The sequence below is a fragment of the Falco biarmicus genome, chromosome Z (assembly GCF_023638135.1).
Source record: "Falco biarmicus isolate bFalBia1 chromosome Z, bFalBia1.pri, whole genome shotgun sequence".
NCBI classification, from domain to species: domain Eukaryota; kingdom Metazoa; phylum Chordata; class Aves; order Falconiformes; family Falconidae; genus Falco; species Falco biarmicus.
In genome coordinates this window covers 73,273,677-73,299,212 of record NC_079311.1, presented here as the reverse complement: position 1 = coordinate 73,299,212, position 25,536 = coordinate 73,273,677, and the positions used below count along the sequence as shown (strand labels likewise).

The following is a 25,536-nucleotide window of genomic DNA, read 5'->3' as shown; positions in this document are numbered from 1 at the left end:
CATAACTATCATCTACTTATTGCAAAAGCAATAATATTTATGACGAAAAAATGAAGGTGAAATATGCCCTACTGCAACCGGGATAGCAGAATGTCTATGTATCATTTAAAATTAATTTCAGAGACTTAAATGTGGTTATGTAATGTCTTGGCCTTTCCTGGACTTACTAACCAGGCAAGTATTTCATGTAAAAATCAATTCCGTGTCAAAAAGCTCAGTAATATAACAGGTTTTGTAACAACTATAACCTTTTCTTTGTATGAATCTGCCCTCTAGTCTAATGGCAACGTTTGCAAAAATGATACATAGTGAGAAAGTTTGAGAGATCTTTCTCTTTATTATATCAACACCACTTCAAATAGAATGTTGTAGGTTTTCTCTTTTGAGTCTTGAAAAATAACGCACTGTTTGAAGCCCCAACTCTAGACAGTGTGGAGACAAAAAATGTAACAAGCTCCAAAAAGTCACCGAAGTCCTTCCGGGTGGTCATCACACATCTTACAATACCATAGAAGAAATCAAATGTAATTTCTTGCATTCTGCTTACCACCTTGGACACTTTTCGGTCTCTTGACCAGGTCCGTGTATGTAACTAGGACCAAATAAGGCCATGGCAGGCATTCTTCCTATACGTTTTTAGTTAAAGCAAAACTTAAGCAGTTACATGAATGGGCAACAGACCATGCCATACAAGGGAGATAACATGGTGGGCAAGGGTGAGTGGGAACGTACCAATTCCCTCTGCCAAATTCCCACTTGCTTCTTGAAATTAGGATGTGCCTCTGGAGGCAGAGATCAAAAAGATGACACATCCAAAGATGTGCAGCTCTGCCCTAGCATCATGGATGGTGAGCCCCGCTTTAGCTCTAGATGCAAAGGTTAATGAGCATGATCCCCACACAGGAAGAACAAAATTCACAGCAGATGTGTTACCCATAAATAACTTAAGTCAGGAAATTAGTAAATTAGTGTTGAATGGTCAACTGGGAATCATGTATGCATTCACTGAGTAAATAATTATTTTTTAAATTAAGTATTTAGAACTCCCTACTCTCTGTAGTTAGCAAGCTGACTGTTCACACACAGCTCTGAATGAAGTTACCTTGCTCCAATTTCCTGTTTTCCAGCTAGCACATGGGCGGAGATAACATTTTCTTGCAGGATCAGGCTTTTTCACATGCTGACAGTGAGATGTGTTCCTGCTGCTGCACTCCACATGTCTCCAGAAAGCCCCCATTCCGCAGGTAGTAGAGCACTGCACAAGGGTGAGAATAAAAGCCAGGGGAAAATGCAGCATTAGTAAATTATTCTGGAGCAATCCAGGAACCTAAAAGTAATTATCCAGAGCCATTTTAGATGACCTGGGTTATCTGAGATACTCAAAAGAAGGTTTCAAATTCACCTCAAGCTTACTTGAGGTCCTGAGGGAGGGCTTTTTGTTGCCTTGTCAAGAAAATACCAATTGTGCTTTATACCATGCATGGCTCTTTGGCACACTCCTGCTTACTGAGACATTCTAAATCTGTACCAGCTGCTCCACTCTTTCCTTCTTTGGGGATCCACTGTAAAATCTCATTGTATCCAATATTCAGCCCTGTTCCCTCTCTACCCCTAATACTGCTGATGAGATATCCAGCAAATTGAGTGCATGATGCTCAAAATCTGAAATAAATTTTGTGAGACCCTTCAGAAAACTGCACAGGAAAAGGACTGTTGAAATAAGGAATTCAGAGTGGCTAAGCATTCCCAACATTTGGGAGGGTTTTAGTGTCTGAGGTAAGAGAATATTCATCATGCCAGTCCAGATCCCAAGAGTGCACAGTCTTCACCAAGAAAGGCACTATCATCGTGTTTTGAAACAGGAAGGGGTGACATGTGGCTGGAGACATCCATTTACTTTCTTCTGCCTTAAAATGGGACAGTGGACTATACACAGAGTCAAATCCAACACATGCCAAGCAGCCTGTAGCTGGCATGAGAAACAGCATAAATAATGTTGGATTAAGTCAGCAAAATGTTGAAGAAGCAACTGCTATCGTGTGGTTTGAACGCCCAACACAGAAGTGGGAGAGTTAAACAGGGAAAGCTGAGTAAGTGTCCTTGGAAATCTAGGCTGGGAACAAAAAACATTGAAGACCCAAAGCTGTTACCAGATTCAGAGAAACAGAAAAGTGGTTAATGGTCACACTAAGGATTTTGGAAAAACTGCACATTATGAAGAGTGTGAATCAGCAAGGCCTCTGCAGCATGTCATCTCCAGCTTCCGAGATTCCTGGGACATCAGTCCAAGAGGCCAGAAAAATCTTTTTTAAGGGGACTGCATACTACTCTTCAGTTTTGCATCATCATGTATCTATCCGAGACAACTTGCCTGTTCAAGAGGGTGGACTGTCCTTGTCTTGATTGCTGACTGTTTGATGGCTTCCCCCATCCCTGATACACCAGTCTGACAACACCAAGACTTTATGGAAGGGCTGCTCAGTTTTGACCAAAGCCCCATGCTGACCAGGCATGAGAAGACAAAAGATAGTTCCAGGGATGATGCTGGGCAGATCATACTTATAAAGCTTTATGTTCTTGTCTGAGGTAGATGAAACACAGCATGATCCTTTCAAGTGCAGCTTACAGAGCCAAGACAGAAAGGCACCATGCTGCTAACAGTACTGGGAGAAAGCTTTAGCTTTCTTGACCAGTGTTCCATGTTACGTAGAGGAGACCAATTGCTCTGAAGTTCAGGAAGTCTCATTGTTTTTCCCTTTTGTCATTCAGAAATGAAGGCTTCCCCTTGTCACAGTAGATGTCTATTACAGAAGGAGGAAGTGCAGGTGACTTTTCATGATCAGTAACAGAGGTGCAGAATGAGCACATCTGGTGTAATGGGGTAACTTCGGCACCCAGAAAGCTCTCAGAAAGGGAAAAATAAGAGCTCAGAACAACCTCAGAAAGCAGCAGGAAAGAAGTCAGAAGTTACAGACAGAAGCACCAGTGTCACTGGGCACTGTTTTGCCCTACTCTAATTAGTGCTCTCCCTCGGGAAGTAAGTGCCAACACTATTATGGGACATGTTACACCATTCCATCTCAGCGACTATCACCATTCTTGGGCACTATTTATTTACTATTATAGATATAGCCTAAGGAGCAGAGAAACATTAGAACATTGGCAGTTACTAAAAGAGAAAGACAGAGAGTATAGCAAGATACCCATCTAGGCTGATGTGGCAGTCTTGAAATATCAATGCCTTGGAGAGGTGTCATCTAAAAACAGGCACCAAGTTTTACTAAGAACATGTAAGCAGAAAGGGCAAAAATAAAGTCAGAAAACTGTAGACTAAAGATGAATTAAAAGTATCAAACAATAAAAGAAGGTTCTGTGAATGTTAGAATCAAGGTGTGTGTGTGGAATACAAAACTTCTGTTTCATGAGAAAGATAATAGCTGACTTATTTACAGAATTAAAGAATGGTTGAGGTAGGAAAGGACCTTTGGATGTCATCTTGTCCGACCACACTGCTCAAGCTGGCCACCTAAAGTCAGTTGCCCAAGACCATGTCCAGATGGCTTCAGAATATCTCCAAGGATGGAGATTCCACAAATTCTCTTTTTTAGCAACCTTTCTTCTTCAAACTTGACAAAAATAAAAAGTTAAATGTGCCTGGCTTCACATGAAGTTAATTTTAACAAGAAACAATAGCACATAAAACATTCTTTTAGGAAATAAGGAAAATATGGTCTAGATGAAATAATAACCAGATTGGTGCACAGCTAACTGAAAAACTGTAATAAAGCAGTCCTTGGTGACTCAGTGTCAAAATGAAAAGACATTTAAAATATGGTCCTGCATGGCTCTGTCCAGAGCCAAGCTCTCTTCGGTATTTTCATTAACTGACTGAATGATGAAAGAGAGCACGCACTTAAAAGATATGGAGATTGATGCCAAGTTGGGAGAGTTGCGGGAATCTTGGAGGATACAATCTGTATTAAAAAAACATTTTGCCAAGCCAAAAATTGTAAGAAAACAGTAACCGGAAATTCAAAAACATAAACAACATCCTATATTTAGGGAGAATTTTTTATACATACAATATACATGTAGAAATACATATAGATATAGATAATACCTAGAAATACTGTATTAAGGGATCCGAGGTTTACACTGGATGACAAATTGAACAAATTAAAGTGAGATAGTTACAAAACAAGACAAATCTCATCCCAACATTCACAAAGAGGGTCATAAATAAAATGATAGCAATTATTCCATTTTATTTGCCAGGTGTCAGCTGGGGCCATAATGAACATCATTGATGAAGAAATGTATGATGAAACTGAAGCAAGTCCAGAGGAGAACAACAAATTCACTAGATATTTAGAAAACACAAGCAAAATCTGAAAAGAACCAGACTGTTTTACTCAAAAATCAGATTCCAAAACAGTTATTAAGATGATAATTACCCTCCATGGTCTGCATATAAAAATTAGAATATTTATTTTCGTACAGGAGATGATGGTTGTGTATAAGGAAGACATTTCTAATGGGGGTAATGAATGGCTAGAACAGATTGTAGCATATCTATAGCACAGACTTCTGTTTGGGATGTGCTGGGAACCACCTTTGCCTGGACTTTCTCTTGTAGGCTCTTTCACCTGAGCAGACACAAATGCAGGTCTTTGGGCACGTGCAGAGGGAAATGCTTCACTTGTCCCACTTGAATATGGGAAGGTAAAGCCATTCTCACCTGGTCGTGAGAAGGCACAAGATGAAACTTTAGACTGCCATCAGAAATGCATCTCCTGAACAAGCACTGATGTGGTGGTGAACAGAGTAGGGGCCTCACCCACTGGCTGCATTCAGGCAGAGGGCACCAACACGATCATGGTGGTCGAGCTGTGCCCCTACTGCCATGGAACACACCAAGTCATCTCTTGCTGTCCCTTTTAGCCCTGCATTTCACAGAATCAGAATGGTTTGGGTTGGAAGGGACTTAAAGATCATGTAGTTCCCCCCACCCCTACCATGAGCAGGTACACCTTCCACTAGACCAGGTTGCTCAAAGCCCCATCCAACTTGGCATTTGCATTTCTGCATTTCCATTAACTTGTATCATTCCAGGCAGGCCTGAGAGCAAACACATACAGAGAAACAGACTGTTGATAGCCTTCTCCATCAATATTGAGAGACAGACCAGCACAAGGAGGCTTCCAGACCTGGAGCCCTGACTGTACTCTTTGGCTTGATTAAAAAAAGCCATCAGAAAAATGAGGTAATTTGTTCAGATACCAAAGTCTCTCATTTTAGGAATCACGATTTGAGGAATATAAAATGCATTAGCATCATCCCACACCCCTATCTACATAAAACTACAAGATGTTAATTAGAAATTTGTAAAACATGAGTAGGCCCCCTGATGACTATATTCTCTTATATAGTTGCCAGAATTGGGTGGTAGCTCCCTCACCAGCCCTGACCCCACAGTAACTGCTGTCTCAGGACACAACAAGGTAAGAGCATAGAAACCTAACCATCGAAAAGGCTGGTGCTGGGTATTTGTATAGGGAAGTCAATAGCTACATACATAAAAGAGTAAGCACTTCTCCAAGGCCATAGAAAACTTTGTAAACTACATTGCTCCTGCAGGGAAAGTAGAAGTTACCCAAGTATAATAATTATTCACTAATGACCAGGGATTAGAGGACACTGGGACAAGTAATGGCCTTTCAGACCGAGTATCTTCCAAATGCTTTACACCTCGAAACTTCTCAAAGTCTCTGTAAGCTGTACTTGTTTTACTTATTCAAACAGAAAGTGCTTTTGAAAGTGAGCATTACTGGATATTAAAACCTGCTCTGATTGAATTTCATTACCTTTAGGCATTAAAAAGTTCATTTGGGGATAGCCATTAACAAAGATAAAATAATTTCTACATTCAAACAAGACGTCGTATAACACTGTAAATGTCTGCTGCTATATCCAAATACTACTGCAAAACCATAACCACTGGCCTGACAATCTTCTGTACCAACAAAACGAAGTACTTCTACTTTACCACTGTTACAACCCAGTTCCAATATACAATAACCTAAACTTCAAGCAAAAGGTGCAGGACTCCGTATTACAATGCCTCCCCATAGGCATGTACTGGACAAATGATGAACCCCAGATATACCAGTTTAAACTTGCACTAATATTCTTATCTTTGCTTTCTAGATTAAATTGTTTTTACCAGGCTGAACACTACTCTTAAGTTCAGAGACATTTGCTTAATGGTGGATACAAATGCTGGTGGTGAGATGAAAGAGAAATGCACCACAAAACCCTGCTATATTAACAGCCAATTAAAAATAACTGTAACTACCTGTGGTATTAATGTGCTTTAGACAGCAGTAAACCTAGCTTACTTACATGGCCCTGCTCACTTACTAAGTTAGGGAACACACAGAGAGAAATGATATGTAAGTGAAGGTGAAAACACAACAGCACATCTAAGGCAAACCTGCATTATGTACAAATTTGGAGATGCAAGTGTATTCACTTGGTGTCTCCAGGATTCATTCAATAGCTTAAATTTTGCTGTGATCTACAACGTAAGAAGTACTTCTAGAAAAGCGTATGTAGAACAGAATAGAACAGATTTCAGAATAAAATAGAATACAGAATACAACAGAATGGAATCCAAATAGATGAGAACAGAATAAAACACAAGAGAACAAAATAGAATAAAACACAACAAACAGAACAGAACAGAAAGAAACAGAAGAAAGAACTGAATAGGAAACAGCAGAAGAGAATACAACAGAATATAACAGAATAGAGCAGAATAGAGCAGAACAGAAGTAAACAGAAAAGAACAGAACCAAAGAGAATACAATAGAACAGAACAGAATATAATACAATAGCATATAATAGAATAGAATAGAACAGAATAGAATACAGTAGCATATAATTAAATAGAACAGAATAAAATAGATTAGAATAGAATGGAACAGAATACAAGAGAATACAACAGAATAGAATAGAATAAAAAATGGAATTGAATACAAGAGAACAGAAGAGACCGAAACAGAAGAGAATATAACAGAAAAAATCAGAATAAAATACAACAGAATGGAATGGAATGGGAATAGAACAGAACAGAACAGAATGCAATAGAACAGTATAGAATAGAATAAACAGAATAGAATAAACAGAAGAGGACAGAACAGCAGAACAGTATAGAATGGAATAAACCAGAACAGAATAAACCAGAACAGAATACAATAGAACAAAACAGAACAGAATAGAACACAACTGAATAGAACAGAAAATATTAGAACACAACAGAAGAGAACATACACAGAACAGTACACATTGGAACGGAAAAGAAAACAATGAAATACATTGGAACAGAATGGAACGGAACGTAGAAAAGAAAATAGAACAGAACAGATCACCATAGAACACAACAAAATAGAATGGAAGAGAATGCAAATGAGAGAAAAGAACGCAACAGAACAGAATAGAATACAACAAAAGAGAACAGAATACAACAGAATATGGAATAGAAGAGAACAGAACAGAATAGAATACAATAGAACAGAACAGAAAAGAATATAGAATGGAAGAGACCAGAATATAGAATAGAATAGAACAGTATATAGAATGTGACAGAACAGAACACAGAATGGGTCAGAAAAGAACAAAATACAACAGAATAGAATTGAACTGAACATAATACAATACATTAGAACACAATAGAATACATTAGAATAGAATATTGAATAGAACAATAGAATAGAATATATAATATTCTATAGAATATCTAATATAGAATACAACACAACAAAATATAATAGAATACAACAGAAGAAAATTGAAGAAGGGAAGGGCAGGGCAGGGGAGAACAGAATAGCATATAGAATGGAAGAGAATAGAATACAGAAGGGAACAGAATAGAACAGAAGAAAATAAAATAAAATAAATTAGAACAAAACAGAACAGAATATAATACAATAGAATAGAATAAAATAGAACAGCACACAACAGAATAGAAGAGCATAGAGTAGAATAGAACAAAATACAACAGAATAAACAGAACAGAACAGAATACAATACAGTAGAATAGAATATAGAACAAAACACAATAGAACAGACCCAAATGGAATGGAAGAGAATAGAACAGACCCAAATGGAATGGAAGAGAATAGAACAGAACAGAATACAATACAATAGAAAAGAACAGAACATATACTACAACAGAACAGAACAGAACAGAATGTAGAATAGAACAGAATATCGAATAGAATAGCATATAGAACAGAACAGAATATAGAACAGAATATAGTCTACAATGAGACAGAATGGAATGGAACAGAACACAATAAACCAGAATGGATTGCAATAGAATAGAGCACAACAGAGTAGAATAGAATAAAATGGAAGAGAATGTAACAGAACAGAACAGTACAGAAGATAATTGAATATATAATAGAATAGAAATAGGATAGGGTAGAGTAGAGTAGAATAGAATGGGACAAAATAGAACAGTACAGGACAGAATGGTACAGGACAGAACAGAATGGAACAGAACAGAATAGAATGGAATAGCATAGAACAGGACAGGATACAATAGAACAGAAAGAACAAAAGAGAACAGAAAGAAGAGAATTGAATATAGAATAGAACAGAATGGAAAGGAACAGAATCAAATGGAACAGAATACAGCATAACAGAATAGAATACAACAGAACAGAATAGAATAGAATGCAACAGGGCAGAATAGAATAGAATAGAACAGAATGGAATACAATAGAACAGAATAGAATATAGACTAGAACAGAACAGAAAAAAGAACAGGATAGAATAGAACAGGACAGAACAGAATACAATGCAATAGAATGGAATAGAACAGAACAGAACAGAACACATTAGAATATAATGGAATACTATACAATACAACAGAACAGAACAGAATGGAATGCAATACAATACAGTACAATACTATAAAACAGAACAGTTTAGTATAGAATAAGTTACAACAATCTAGTCCAGCCGCCTGACACCGCTTCAGGGCTGACCAAGGGTTAAAGCTCGTTACTAAGGGCATTGGCCAAATGCCTCTGAAGCACTGACAGGCCTGGGGCATCGCCCACCGCCCCAGGAAGCCTGTTGCAGTGTCTGACCACCCTCTCGGTGAAGAAGTGCTTTCTGACGTCCAGTCTGAGCCTCCCCTGGCGCAGCTTTGAACCCTTCCCGCGTGTCCGTCAGCGGATCCCAGGCAGAAGGGATCAGCACCTCCCTCCCCACGCCCCCTCCCCAGGAAGCTGCAGAGAGCAGCGAGGTCGCCCCTCAGCCCCCTTTGCTCCAAACCAGACGAGCCCAGAGCCTCAGCCGCCCCGCGCAGGCCATGCCTTCCCGCCCTCCCACCAGCGCTGTTGCCCTCCTCTGGGCGCCTTCGAGGACCTTCACACCCTTCTGAAATGGCGGGGCCCAGCACCGCGCACAGCACCCGGGGTGAGGCCGCACCGGCGCTGGATGCGGTGGGACGTCGCCCCTTCTGAGCGGCGGGGTGGGCTGCCTTTGGTGCCCCCGGGATGCGGTTTGTCCCTCGGCTGCCCGGGCACTGCTGGCTCACTGAGCCGGCTGCCCCCAGCACCCCGACCCCTTCCTGCAGGGCTGCTCTCCAGCCGCGCCTCTCACGGTTTGTGCCCCGTGTCACTCCATCCAGGAGCAGAATCCAGCATTTGGACTTGTTAAACTTCGTCCCCTTAATCACTGCCCAATGCTCCGATCTATCTAGATTCTCTGCAAAGCCTCCTGTCCCCTGAGAGAGTCAACATACATCCCGGTTTGGATCAGCACCAAACCTGCTAATGGTGCATTCAACTCCCATCCAGATAGCTGATAAGAATATTGAACAGAACTGGCCCTAGAATTGAGCCCTGATGAACAAACGCCTCTCATGACTAGACACCAGCCAGAGGTAGCTCCATTCACTACAGCCCTTTAAGCCCTGCCATCCAGCCAGTGCTTCACCCAGAAACTGTGAACCTGCTCACACCACAGCTGGACAACTTGTCCAGAAGGATACTGTGAGGGATTTTATGAAAAGCATTATTAAAATCCAGAAAAACTACATCTACCACCTTCCCTTCATCTGCTAGGTGGGTGACCTTATCATAGAAGGACATAAAATTAGCTAAACAGGACTTTCCCCTTGTGAACCCATGCTGACTGCACCTGATGATTGCACTGTTCTCTAAATGCCTTTCAACAGTACCCAGTATGAACTGGTTCCATAATTCTCCAAGGAACTGAGGTTAGACTACCAGGTCTGTAGTTCCCTAGGTCTTCTTTCACACCTTTTTTGTAAACTGGAGTAACAGTGGCTAGCTTCCAGTCACCAGGGACCTCCCCAGACTCCCAAGACCTTTGAGAGATGATCAATGATGATCAACAGGGGTCCTGCTAAAACTTCTCCTAGATCCTTCAGTACTCTGGGATGAATTCCATCAGACCCCATAGACTTGTGACCAGCTGGTGTCTTACAATTTCACCATCCAGATATGGACAGTTTTGCAGAATTAATAAATAAAGACACATTCTATAATGTAAACAATCTAATATTAGATATTCCAAATTACCAATAATTCTATGAGAAGTAGTTCATTTGTTTTTATGACACTCATTTCAGGTAATCATGACAAACTAAGGAGCTTTATTTCCTCATCAGAGGTGCAGACAGCTGTTCATACTCTCCACTTACTTAATGAGTTAAAAATAACTTACCTCACTCCAGTTGCCTACTATCCAGTAGGCATCACCAGGCAAATTGTTGGACGTTGTTAGGTGGCTGCTTTCTGTGACATTTGTTAAAACAACCTCAGATGTTGGACTTTGGTTCCTGAGACCATGCTTGAGAGCTGATGATAGTGTGCTGGTGGTTACGGTGTCAGGTAGCTTCATTTCTCTTCTGTTGCCAGTCAGGTCTCTTGGCACATGACCAAGCACTGTGGGCATTACTGTAACTGATGCCTGTGGGGTAGTTACTTCTACGACAGGCACATCAACTTGCAGACTGATATAGTTTGCTGTTGTTGGAAATGCCAACCCTTGTGTTGCTCTGCTAACAGGGGAGAGCATAGAATGGTCTTGGTGATGAGACACTGGGAGGGGCTGAGAAGTTACACTCTCATTTTGAAGGACAGGAGAGTCAGTATCTAGAGTTGTGCTCCTGGTTCTGATTTCAGGATTGAGTTCTGTGCTGTAAAGGAGATCAGCTGGTTTCTCACTGCCTCCAAGTGACCCATCAATGTCATCAGATTCTTCAGTCAAGTAATCATAGCTGGAAGTTATTACCAAATTACTAGTAAAAGAGGAGACAGGAGTGTCCTCACTTCTTTGCACCTCACTCTCTAGAGTAGAAACCGGCTCACTTTCAGAAATGTCTTCAGCATGCCTTATAATTTCAGTAGTTAAGCTATTATGAAAAGGCCGTGAAGTACTATTTAGATGTGAACTATCTTCAGTAGAAACGACTGGATAATTGTAAACATCACTTGGCCCAGCAAAATTATTTTGTGATGTTCTGCTGACTGTTCCTTCTTTTTCTGAACCATTACCCAAACCAGAGGACGTAGGCAACCAGGGAGTTACACTTTCAGGCTCAGGTATTTTTGCTGTTGTATGGGATCTTGGGTTTGGTATGGGTATTCTGTGCGGAGGACTCTGTTTGGGATTAGCAGTTGTTTTTCTGATTATGATCTTTCCTCTTCTGGGTGCTAGTGGAGGTATCAGAAATCTTCCAGCAGAAGGACATTGCTGGAGACCACACAGGGCCTTCGAGTTTGGTCTCTTTGAAGTATCACATGGCTCATCATTATTTTTGGCACAAGTGACGTTACGAGTCCTTACTCCACCACCACATGTAACAGTACACTGCAAACAAAACAGAATTAAATGTACCTCCCCTCTTCATTCTGCTGCACATATCAATAAAAATAAGTATAAAATGGCATCTGTTTATAATAAAGAAGCATCATTATAATCAATGACCATGCTTTTCCTGAGGAACAAGCCTTTCATTCTAGTTATGTTCTACTATCATGGAGTTCCTTCCAAACTTTTAGAACAGTAAATGTCACCTTGGGGAAACAGCAGTGAAAAAAGACTATACAATAAAGACAAAACATGAAAGTAATATACTAGAATTTGATTTCTTCAGTGAATCACAAAAGTTGTTTAGCCAATACCTTTTCCACCAGGGTTATAAAAAACAGAATAAAAGCCTGCCAACAAAAGAATACCTGACTGGCGCAGTGCTGGTTACACACAGTGCCACAAACCTGCTGTGATCATCCATGCAGCTCACAGATCCTTGTTGACTTTATGAAATTAATTTTTCATTCAGTCTTAGTGTAACCACCACATGCTGCCAGGGCTGCTAGCATGCCTCTCCTAAATTACAGACTACTGAATGTAATTAACCTATCTGGCTTCTATATAACTGGGAACACTGTTGTGTATATAATGGGTGCTGAAAGCTAAGAAGACTCGGTTTTCCCATGATGTTTTTCATACTCAGCCCCACAGGCACAGCCATGCCTTCGGTAGCTGTCACTTCACTGAGGACTATCTGGAATTTCAACACACTTCTCTGGTTTGAGGTACTAAAGCTGGATGACTGGTCGAGTATGAAAGGAGACGTTACATACAACCTAATGGAGGAAGTCTTCTAGGATGCAAGAGGGCAATGGTGGTCAATCACCGAACTTGCTAATGGTGCATTCAACTTCCACATCCAGATCACTGGACTTGGAAGTTTTGAAAAAAACTTCATTTTTATTCACACCTGAATGGAAAATATTTCTTGTGCATTTGTTGTCATGATTGTCAACTACACTGGTAACTAAACTACCTATTTATGAGGTGAACCATAAGCAAGTCATGCTACAACAGAATCAGAATAAAGTAATTCTAAAATTTCATATAACTTAAAACCCTGCTTCTCCCCACTTCGCAAGAAATATTTTAGTGCATTTTTAGTTTTCATGGAGAAGTAGATCGCTCCACATGTTGGGGACCCTGAACTATGCCTTCATTCAGTGGAAAGTGAAGTTGTGAAACACCTGTAGATAGCAGCATCCTAATCTAAAGAGAGCTAAGAGACATGAGGTCCTTCCACAGCTTAAAACCTATGACAAAGCACAGCAAATGAGTGCTCCCTGCTAGTACTAACAAACATTGCAGAATATGTTGCAGTATATTAAACAAATTCAGTATATTGCAGTCATCATTTTGACGACCTCACATTGTGCAGGCCATCAGCTGCCAGTGAAATTACTGCACAATATTTAATTAACTGCCAAAGGATACAAAGATATTCTAGCATTTGCTAGAGCTTCAGATTAACACTAGAAGGAAAAAGGCTGCATGCTATGGGAAGAACAGCAGAATTATTAATGCAAGAGATACGAATATAAAGAATGTAAAAATGCTTCTTTGTAGGCTTACAGACATGACACAGAGCCTCCCCCTACCTGGTCACAGCAGTAATGAGTATTACACAGTGTATTACAAACTTCTCAGCATGCAAGCATGCTGTTCTGCAATCCCAAAAGTTCAGCAAGCCAAACCCCTAGAAACAGCTAACAGGCAACACTTGCTGAGGTTGTCAGCAAGCAGGGTAGTTTTTTATTCTTCTGCACAAATGATTTGGAAGACATGTTAGCAAAAAAAAAAAAAAATTAAAAAAGGGCAAAAAAGCAGGTCATTGGTCTTCTCTGCTGAATATAATAGGTCATTTTGAAAAAAAAAATTCAATATTACAGCTGACATGAATTTACCTCAGTCCAGTTGCTCACTGTCCAGTCAGATGGGCACAAGACATCTCTGTTGCATGACAGATGGGTCTTTGGTTTAAGCAGGTGCTGGCACTCTGTAACAGCCAGTGCCTGCTCATCAGATCCCACTGTCTGGATGCAAAGTACGGTTCGCTTCTTCAGGCCTGTTGGGCCACACGTGGCTGAACATTTCTGCCATTCTCCTGCCCACCATCTGAAAACATGGGGGTAAGAAACATCAGAAAACAATCCATCACAAGCACATTAAGGAAAAGGTCAGAGACTACAAGAAAAGGAACCAGTAATTTAAAATCTGGATTCAGATATATGGTTTTCATATTAAGTCCAGGTCACTTGAGCTTTCTCATGTACCCTGTGCTCCAGTACCAGCCCATCACTGAAAGATGCTGATTCCCAGATGGAAGTAGGCACTGAGTATTATGTTTCTACAATGTATAAGAATCCACTGAGTAGTTGGTTCAAATCCAAATCTGAGGAACTGCTAACAAGTTTAATAAGCTATTTGCTCCATTCTATCTGCTTATTGCTACCTGAGTACAGTTAACAAATGGGAATCACTGGAAGGTCTGTAATGACAGCACAGAGGTGGACAAAGTCCCCTCACACACGTCTATGCAGGCAATACTGCACAAGTGCTCAAACGGGCCCTGTGTTACCTCCAGAAGGGGAAGCAGCAAGGCAACAACTCCAAAAACCAGGCTAGTCAGAGCTATGCTGTGTGCACCCACATGGGATCCGTGCCCTGCAGTGCTGTACCTCTAGGTCTAGTCTCTGGGCCTGCACTAGGCTGGAATTCTCCATCCTTTGTTCCTTCATGAAGTAAAAATGAGCCCCTTAAGTGTTTGTCTCCTAATTAAAGATGATCTTCTGTAGCGTGCTATGCAATGTTCCACCAAATGAAAGATAAATGTTTCCTCTAGTGCAGTAGTTTCCAATGCAAAACACCTTACTGACAAGAGCCATCCCCTTTATATTCAGTTTACCTTACCCAGCTTCATCCACCTATTTCTTCTCATGCTGACCCAGAGTGGATCTAATATCTGCATACCTGCCTGCCACGATAAGAAAGGAGGGCAAAAATTTCTGTGTTTGTACTATTTGAGAAGCACTGGCATCAACTGTGACATTGGCCTAAAGATGTATACCTTTATACTTTTAGAAAAAAAAAAAACCAAGGAAAGTCTTCTTTCCAGTTAAGAGTGCCCTAGGCAAGAACATAGCTCCAAGCTGCTGTATGTAATCTGGCTCAGCTGTGAATTTTAAGCCACAAAAGCTCCTAGACAGTATTACTTGTTCCTGAGTTTTGAAGCAGGTCACGACAAAGCCTTGAGCTGGAAAAAAACAGTGATATGTTTAGAAAATATCTTTCTAGACAGAAAGGCAGAAAAAATTAGGTTTGGCTTACAACCAACAACATTCTACTACATTTTTCTCCTTTTCAGGTCAATGAACTTAGAGCAAAATAATCCCATTCTGATAAATGTTCAGAAGTTCAACGTCCAGTTTTATAATAGGTTTTGCTCCTTGCTTTGTCTCCCATCTTATTGCATTTCTGTCTTCTTCAGTTTCCTGACAATCCCTCTCCTCTTTCCTCTGTAGTTTCCATGTTCCTTCTCTGTTTTCTGATTAATTTATACTTCAGTTGCAAATGAGCCATCACTGATGTGGAAGGCACTGATATCTATTCCTAATCATTAAAAAAAATAATAGTTACTCAGAACAATCAAGCTATGCACATAGCTCACTTGAGTAACTACCTGATCTTCCCTGGGTTACTTACACCTACCCTCCTTCTCTTTAGTTACGTATACATATTGCATTTCTTTGTAAATAACCCTAGAAAACCTTTGGGGCACATACGGTTTCGCTACATGCTCTAGAATGCAGCCCATTGCCACCACAACCCTGTGAAAGGTCTCTGGGCATTGCAGTAATGAAAGAAAATTTTTTTCTCCTTCTCCTGCCTTTCTTTGGATTGTTTCTTGCTCTTCCAGGCTTCTGCAAACAGCAAAGGAAAACTAACAAGTGGTTAAAGAGAAAAAGTAAGCACACCTCAGCAGAACACAGAAATAAAAAAAAGAAAAATGAACCTGAATCAAGCCATTTCAGGGTTATTTTCATCTCTTGCACCTTCTTTTCAATTTTATCATCCCTAATATCTTGTAAATTGCTGACACTTCAGCATGAATGCAACTTAAGTATGTGAATTGCCCCATTAATTTTAATGAAATCATACCACATATTTCAAGCCACAGACATGCTAAGCTGACAACCCCCTCCCTCACCATTCTCAAATGGCTCCAAGTGAGAGTTCAGCAGTTTGCAGGTTTATATACCAAACTCCTAGCAATGTTATCAGAGCTTGCTGTAGAACCTATCCTGATCAGCACTAATGGTGCATGATTAACTACTGCATGCAAAACATTCTTAAAACATCATGGAAGAAAGTAAGGTACTCCAAGGTTAAGAAATCACAGAATTAGGATTTTATCCTGTTGCACCTACATGGTCAATCTTAAATTGCACTTAGTCATATAACTTTTTCTATAGAGGTCTTCATTCAGTGCAGGTAACAACAGTACTGGTAATTCAAGTAGTTAATTGCCCAACACCATGTTTACCACACACACTTCAAAAAACTTGCTCTGACTGGAAGTTTATTCTTATCAGTAACTGGAGTTTTTGATGGTGCATTTTCCTATTTCCATTCTAGGGTACATTTACATGTCTTAAACACTCACACATGAGAAACTTACTGAGCACTTCTGAATTGCGGCATCCCAGCCAGAGAGGAAAAAAGGCAAAGCAAGGACAGCAGAACATCTACCACTCATTTGTCTGTTCTGGTACAGGATGCTCCAAAGCAGGTCCTGGACCACACAGAAGGGAGCAGCACCTGCATGACTGCTTTGCCAAACTGTTTATCTTGGAGCTTCTGCTGTCTCCTCACATGGCAGAGGCATAACCAAAACTGGAAGTCACTGCTGAGCACACATCCAGAATTAACACAGCAATCTGAGAACCAAACATGCAACTTCTAAGTTGAAATGATCAAGCTGTCAGACCTCCCAGCTGCAAGCTAAAGAGCTGAGGGCACTGCCAGACAGACTTAGCCTTGGGCAGGTTATAAATGACAAAGCTGAAATGACCAAGCTGTCGGACCTCCCAGCTGTAAGCTAAAGAGCGGAGGGTGCTGCCAGACAGACTTAGCCTTGGGCACATTACCAACAAGGGTTTCTTTAGATCACACTTACAGAGAGATGCCTGGCAGAAAAAAGGATATGGGGAAGAAAACCAGTAGCTAGCTGTGCTGATTGTGGTGAGAGACTGGGACAAGTTGGTGGAAACTGAAGCCTGATGGGGGCCACCATCCAATACTTGTTCCTACCTCTGGTTTCTGATGGCATTTACGCTACAGACACTGTGTAGTTCTCAAATATTTATGCATCACCTAGTCCCTGCAAAGTGACAGGACTTTCTTGTCTCCACAGGCAGGCATGGCATGGAAAGATTGTGGTAAGAAACAAACAAACAAGCAAAATGCATGATTTGGGTAATTAATTTGTGTGAGCACTGATTTTCTTGAGGCTGTCAAACTAGACAGCTGTCTGTCTGGTGAAAGCATAACCTCAGTTAGTTTTCAACTGCAGCTGTGAGTGCTCAGCTGTTAAGCAATCCAGCCTGGGACAGAGGTAGGGAGACAATCTGATTGTCTCAGGTGGCATTCAGCTGCCTTAAATGAGACCTATCTCTTTTCCTCCCACATCGAGTTTCCAGCGTCTGTGACAATTAAGGCAGGGCCCAACAGTCTTGGCCATTACACACTCCTCATCTATACCTAGATGATGTGTGCTCAGTGAGGCATGGATCCTGCTGAAAATGGGATTCTGGAACCAAAGTTTGCTATATTCATGCCTATGGGGCTGTTGTTCCCATAGGAACATGCTCCCTCCCTCCCACTCCATTGTGTCACACCTAAAGACAGACTGTCTCCTCTTACTATGTGTTTGTGCAGCACCAGGCACTGCAGATACCAACAGCATACTGATTTTCATTCTGTGTATTATAACAGAAACAAGATTTCCTATTCTTACTATGCTACTGGAGTCTACTAGGCAGTCTGGATGCAGGATAATACGGGAACAGCAGATAAAAAGCAGGAGATACCAAGTACTTGTAAAATAATCTGTTTATGATTACTCTGTTCAAGTGGGTAGTCAGGTTAAAAAGGCTTCAGGCAATTGGAAAGAGCAAAACTTCTATTCACAACACCTAAGTAATTTAAATCTTACTCTTCAAGTAGTATTGACTGATTTTAATCATTAACACCTATGGAGCTAAATACCTGCCTACCAAAGAAACATATAACTGGAAAACATATTCCATAGCATAACATGAAAAAACCCATGCATTTATACTACAGTCTCGTTGCACTCCTGCTAAGGAATATCACCCAAGTTTTACGAGTGGCTGCACGACATTGTAACTGTCAACTGTTCAGCCATCTTTATTTTGTTCTGAGTCAACATATGGCATACATGCATTGCAACATTTTCAATATTTTATTTGTTTTGCTCCAGATTCTTTTAGTAGAAAGTATGGGGACAAATAAATGTAAACTACATCAGCTAACAAACAAGAATGTTAAGACCTGGACTTCTCAGAAGCCTGTAATTTAAACAGTTTGTAATTAATTTCCTGAAATGAATTAATAAGATCTTGTTTGTGAGAGTCACAAATATTAGAGTAAGGTTATTTTTTGCCTGTAGCTACTGTCTGATAAATTAGCTAATTCTGATGTAGTAGTCCAGTAGCTAGTTTCATCGTAGTAAGTTTTCCATCAGCAGATCATAGGAGGGAGGGTTATGCAAGAACATCCTTTTTGCTTTAGATAGGATGTTTCTATAAAGAACCTCGTTCACTGTTGGGAAGAGTGAGATCATCTAAGTTTCAGTCCTGTGGCTGCAGCAGTAACCAAAGGCTCCCTGCAGTGTTGTGTTTAACAGCACTGTCCTCAAAGCTAGCACAGAATTTATCCACTTCTCTACAGAACACTTTGCTTTCAGCAGCTTCACATGATCTCTCAGTTATCCTGTATCATGCTGTATGGGACAGTCACACCCTCCTCCAACATTCGTATTTTCTTTAGAGCTAACAAACTGCACTAAGTGATGTCTTGCTTTTCAAATGAAGACGTGTAACCATCTGTCTGGATTAAGTGTGACACAAGCCATGGAAAGCAAATACCAACTATATTCCATGCTGGGACTATAGCCTGGAACAGAGACAAGATCTACAAAAGGAAGGGCTTGGGAAGGGGGGGCAGGAATTCATTCTTCACGGTCATCTCTTCCAACAGAAGATCTCAGGGCCACCAACACAAACTAGTGAGACGTGGTGGTGTTTCACACAGTAGCCATTAAAGCTGTGGAACTTCTTGCAGAGGAAGTTGTGTATGACAGAAGTTTTACAAGGTTGTAGAGGGAGGCTGGACAAGTGCTTAAGAACAGAGGTCCATTGGAGGTTACTGATTAGACAAGCCATAAAAGCCTCTGGAAATGCCTGAAATTAAAACTAGCTGGAAGCTGGAAGAGTATTAGTAAGGGATATAATTTATGCTTGCCTTGTCTTAACTCTTCCTTAAGCAGGTAGGCCCTGCCAGCAGCCAGAACAGGGACTCAGACCCTTGGTCAAACTACTACAGTGACTCTTCTGTTATTAAAAGAAAAAGAAATATACAACATGACTTTAGAACTAGATACATATGTGTTTCCTGCACTGCATTTTGTCAGTATTTTGCTGTCCTCAGAAGGATAACTAGTGCTTTCCTCTGCAGTGCAGAATGAACTTGATAAACATCAATCAGGCAGTATATGAGAACTTTTCTGCCTGGCCTTCAGAAGGTCTTGGCTGACAAGTCACATAATTCTGTGATCTGTCCAATGAGACAAATTCTGCATGCTTACTTTCAAGAGCAGGTCTGAATAGTGCAGTCACTTAGAACAAATCAGATAAATTGCGCTAATTTGGAACTGTGGAATAAACAGCACAGTTTATACATGCTATAAACAAAAGACACCGCCACATACGGGTAGCCTCAGCTGTTAACTAGTCAACTACTTAGTAAGTTTGATCTACTGTCAATTCGATTTTCTACCAGTCCACGAAGAATTATATAATGCTGGTAGTTTATGCTTTTAAGTCATTTACAGAGGCTGCTACCGCAAAGATGTAATTCCCAGAGGTAGAATCATACACTGCTGTGAAGATACTTGGAAACAACTAATAAAACCAACAGCCATGCAGAATATTTTATGTAAAAGCTTCGTGAAATTCACTGCTTGCAATGTAATGCAATACACTTTAAGGGAATCACTATAATGACTTTGATTTGATTCTGATTTAACTAAATTGCTAGGGAAAGACTGGTACACCATTGTGAACAACATGATAATTTCCAAAGACAATGCAAGACAAAAGCATGATGTTCCAGTACCTAAACCATGAAACCAAAGCCAATATTAACCACTTCCAGCAAATCTGTGCCTATTTTACAAGCCCACAGTTCTGCTGTCACCAGGAATGTTGGCTGTGGTTAGCCTTCCTTACCCTACTCGCTAACATTGTACAACAGAAAAACAACGAGATGAAGATGAATTAAAATAAAGTTATGGGAATGGAAAAAATGGTTCCTCTGTGATCACAAAATGAAGCAAGCTGCGCTTTGCTGAAGGGAAAAAATAGGAAGGGACATGATAAAAAGAGACAAACAATAATTGTCATAAAGAAGGTATAATAATTATAGAAACAAGCATTTCCACTCATCATCCCTCAAAAAAATGACAAAGGAGTATCAAAAATATTGAAAAACAGCATCAAAAGGCTAAAAACCCTTCTCTTCAAGTTAGTTTTTGGAAGACACAGTAATATATTATCACTCAAGGTAAGACAGGAATAAGATTGTTAAAATAAGTAAGAATTTGCACTGTTTTCAGGCACACCTGAACTGAACAAAAAGATTACCTATACAGACAAGGGACCATTCTCTGCCTTTTTCAGCACAGACTGCTCAGTAACTTGCATTGGTAACCTCTTAGGGCAGCTCACTCCAAATTTTCTGTTACTGGGATTCTGCCGTGTTGCTCTGAAATGCTTGGGAGCTCTCACCATGGCAGGCCATAGACGACACACTAATGGAGTATCAGAAACAACATCTTTCTTTGAATAAGACTGCTATTTAATGTTACTGGAGCCCTCCCAATATCTGTTACCTGGGTGGACAGTCCTTTTCATAGCACTTCTTCAGTCGCCCGTTTGGCTGCGTCGCTGGGTCACAGAAGGAGTTTTTGATCACTCCACTTCCCTTCCGCATGCAGTGGGGAATCTGGCGCCGCACCCCTGCAAGAGCAAGACACAAAAAAATAACAGAACAGTAATCCCTGTAGGATCAGGGATCATGGGAATGAGCTGCAGAAATCCTCTAGGATAAAGAGTACACACTGGCTATACTCCACATCCCAGAATACAGTAACAGCTGTGAAGGTCAGTTCTGCTGGATGAGCTAAGTCAGGTATGAGCATCCTTTAATCGAGCTGAAAAGGTGTTAAGCAGAGCTCTTTTGGGAATCAGGTTTAAAGGGCAATGAACAGTTCTCAGATTACTCACAGGCAAGAGGAAACACAGCCAAATCAGGCTATTCACAGCAAGGTGATCTTTTATTTGTACTTCTGGGAAAGCTGTTTAAGCAGAATACAAACTGGAGTGTATGAGCAAAACTATAACCCTGTGACTCTTAATGCTGAACTCTACTTTTAAGATGTTTTGGTACAAAACCTGGCTGAAAACGATGATGCCATAATATGAGGGAGAAGATCTGTCTTCTAAATAAATAATACACAACACTCATCACAAGAGGCAAACCACAGTGCTAGAGGGACACACAGAGACATTCCATACATACAATTTGGGTTATTTCCTAACAGTTCCACTTAAAAAAACTCCCGCCCATTTAACAGAAAGGAACATGAACCAAAATACTGCATTACTCTAGTGGGAATCTAAAGAAAGCTGGTTTCCAGGGGCCTGCTTTCCACAGAGTTCTGCACCAATTTGAGGTAGGTTCTGTGCTGCACAGTGTAAAAAAACTAGTATTGCAGTATTACAGCTTGAAAGGTTGTAGCTAGACTGATACAGAGGCATTGAACTAGTGGCATTAGGCCCAAACAAACCCCAAGGACTAAAAAGACTGAAGAAACATGTTTAACTCCCATTAAATTAACTGTGCTATTAATTCACAGCAATTAATATGCAGATGGTAGGTCACAGTATCTCTGTGACTTATCTTTCTCCTGGGAAGCAAAGGGACTAACAGCACTGTTACTATGGTGTCCTCTCCTTAGCACCCCTTTTGTTGCCAGTGTATTCATAGAAACATTTTTTATTGTCCTTCACTGCAGTAGCCAGATTAAGTTCTAGCTGGGTTTTGGTCCTTCTAATTTTCTTCCTGTATAACCTCACGACGCCTTTGTAGTACTCATGAGTTGCCTGCCCCTTCTTCCAAAGGTCATAAACCTTTTCCCCCTGAGTTCCAGCCAAAGCTCTCTGCTCGGCCAGGCTGGTCTTCCTCCTGGTTTATCTTTCGGCACATGGGGACAGGCTGCTCCTGAGCCTTCAGGACTTCCTTCTGGAAGACTGCCCAGCCCTCCTGGACCCCTTGGCCCTTCAGAACTGTCTCCCAAGGGGCTCTGTCAACCAGCCTCCTAACCAGGCCAAAGTCGGCCCTCCAGAAGTCCAAGGCAGCGCTTCTGCTGACCCCCTTCCTTACTTCTCAGAGAATTGAAAGCTCTGTCATTTCATGATCTCCATGCCCAAGACATCCTCTGACCACCACTTCACCCACCAGTCCTTTCCTGTTTGTAACCAGCAGGCCCAGCCGGGCATCTCCCCTGGCTGGCTCACTGACCAGCTGTGTCAGGAAGGTCTCTTCCACACCCTCCAGGAACCTCCCAGACTGTTTCCTCTCTGCTGTGCTGTATTTCCAGCAGACATGTGGCAAGCTGAAGTCCCCAACGAGAACAAGGGCTAATGATTGTGAACAAGGACTAGCAATTGTCAAACAGATTTGAATGAACAAATTATATTCAGTGCATGCACAAGTTACGTACACAACACAAGAGCCAACCTTTGCATTCTTGGTGTGATAGTATTTAGACCCATAGTAGTGAAGGAAAATACAGTTACCGTCATTTTCTAAAATCAGTGCTACAAGTTTAGTACCACATTTCAGTTCAGGAACATCTGGAGGTAATTTTGCAAAGTTGCCCTGATAGCAGTTGTGATGGATTTAGAGGGCACATAACAATTAACCCCCAAACAAATCTTAACAGTTAAGCCCTTTTGCAAAGCTTCAAAAATTTGCCAATTACTGATGTTATCTATGGAGAAGTAAACTGTTGAGGTTGCCTAATATTCTCCCTTAGTTGCAGCTGTGCTGTGCTTTGCTTCTTATTACATTCAATGCCACTCAAAGGCAGCTCTAAAAACATGATTAAAGCCTTTAGATAAGGATGAAGGATTTATACTTGTAATTTCTAATTGACCATTATGTAAAGAAAGAATAATGGGTAGTTGGTCTACGAAACTACTCTGTGAGTCATTTAAATTAATCTTCCTATAAAAAAGCTTGAGGGTTTTACATGCTGTCTTGACAGTAGGCTCCGGAGGGACAAGCTCTCGGCCACAGGGTGCAGGACGTAGGCCAGTGCACACACATTCTAACTGCAAAGCAATTCCCTTCTGCATAAAGCAAATGGCAGGCAAAGAGTCAAACTGCCCTGCAGTGAGGACAGTGTGAGACTTATGATTTCTACCGTAATGATCCCCTTCAGTGTTTGTTTGCCATGAAATGGACTGCAATATAATTACTGAACCATACTCTACATTGCAAATTAATATCAGGTATTGCAATGTGTTGCCCTTTTCCCTTCATGCAGTATTAGGTACGTTTGCTACAGAAAACATTGATTTTTCAGACAGTATTTTATCCCTGTTAAAAGGTGTTACTGTAGACTGGCCAGACCCACTCTTTGAGACTACAAAAGACAACGGAACATGAAGGAAATGAAGGAAAACATAAGCACATTTGCATCTTCTCTTTCTCAGTTGCAATGGAGCTGGGGAAGGATAAGGGTCAGGGTGCTACTTTGAGGTCAAGAATACACTTTGGAAAATATCTTCATGGAGCTGCCCTGGGAGAAGGGACAGCTTCACTCCACAAAGATATTAGTCATCATTGGCATGTTTTCCAGGTACGTTCCCTGGATAAGGAGCTGTATTATACAAAACTGTATTTTTTCTCTCAGGAGAGATGACGCTTTCCTGTATCAATCCATTCCTGTGCCTGTAGTCCCATGTGTCACTCCCTAACTCAGCTTCACTGAGTCACTGGCTCCAGAATACATTTGTTTGCATTGTCCTTATCTCTGTGGCTACAGAAGGCCAAAGTGCACTTGGATGTACTGCTACCATATTGATTGGTCATGATGACAGGCCCTATGCTGAATCTTTAGGTGGGTCCAGGTTTGCCAAGAGAACAAAATTCTAGGCAAGGATCAATTTCTCCCGCTGGTTGTGGCCATCAAAGTTAGTTTATCTTTCTTGGCCCTCCCTTTCATCCTCAAAAACTACTGGTTTCTTATTTACCACATAATAACTGCAGAATTCCTTGAAGGTTATTTTACTACTATTAGTCTAAATAAATGCAACTTTTCGACTTGTCATGCAGCACAACCATAGCACATGATCTTGCCTACTTCATCTTGCAAACCTTTCAAAACTCTTCAAACGCCTGGAATTTGGCACAACAGGTCTGTTACTGCCATCAATAAATTCTAAATGTGAACAGACTGTACCTTCAGATAAAATCGATCTCATCATTCAAAGCCAGAAGTAAGTTCTGTGGAAGTCAGAAAAGTATGTTGCTTAATCCAGCAACATTGGGAATGTTCAGTTCTGCCTTTATTCTGCCTCGTGCTCCTGAACTGAGCTCGGGGGATCAAACCACAACAATGGGGATCAAACCACAACAATGCGTCACCGTGTGAGACCTTCTGGTTCTAGGTCAACAATCATGCCCATATTCCCTGCTAAAAGTAGCAAGACTCTAGAGTTTCCAAATTTCCATAATGACATAGAGCTAACATTTTCCAAATAAACCTTCCCTGCTGCTATGCCCTTTATTTATGCAGCAAAACTCCAGGTATTTTCACTGATGTGTTTGTTCTCTGATCATCCGGGCGTAAACCTGCTACATTACTGCACCAGTGTGGTGCTTAGGAGGGCCAGCTAGTTCAGATTCAGTGCCAAGCTAATACAAGAACAATACATCTGGCCCGCATTCAGACAGCCCAGAGCACAACCAGATTAAGCATCGGGTACCTGCAGAAAACTGCAGACAAATATCAGAGCTCTCATGGCTCAAGTGATGCACTGAATCTCTGTGCCAGGCTTTCCCTTTTTTCATGGCAGGGAACAAGCAACAATACCCTGACTTCATCATGTATTAGCCGATTACACCCTCCTTTAGACCTGTTCAGTTACTTTTATAAATGTATGTAACTCAGAGGAAAGAGACCAAAGGTTCTGTTCATTTTCTTCTGTCCACAAAGGAATACAGAGAACTGAGAAGGTTTCTGTGTCC

General features: G+C 40.9%; 1 protein-coding gene across 2 annotated transcripts in view; it reads right to left on the bottom strand.

Moving 5' to 3' along the window:
- Positions 1-25,536, bottom strand: part of ADAMTS12 (ADAM metallopeptidase with thrombospondin type 1 motif 12) — a 162,139-nt gene that overhangs the window by 10,364 nt on the left and 126,239 nt on the right. For both annotated transcript variants that reach the window (XM_056324413.1, XM_056324412.1), the window contains exons 17-20: positions 21,110-21,236; positions 13,821-14,031; positions 10,765-11,913; positions 1,103-1,255 (exon numbers count right to left, since the gene is read on the bottom strand). In XM_056324413.1, the coding sequence (XP_056180388.1) occupies positions 1,103-1,255; positions 10,765-11,913; positions 13,821-14,031; positions 21,110-21,236 (1,640 nt within the window). The remainder of the gene's footprint in view (positions 1-1,102; positions 1,256-10,764; positions 11,914-13,820; positions 14,032-21,109; positions 21,237-25,536) is intronic.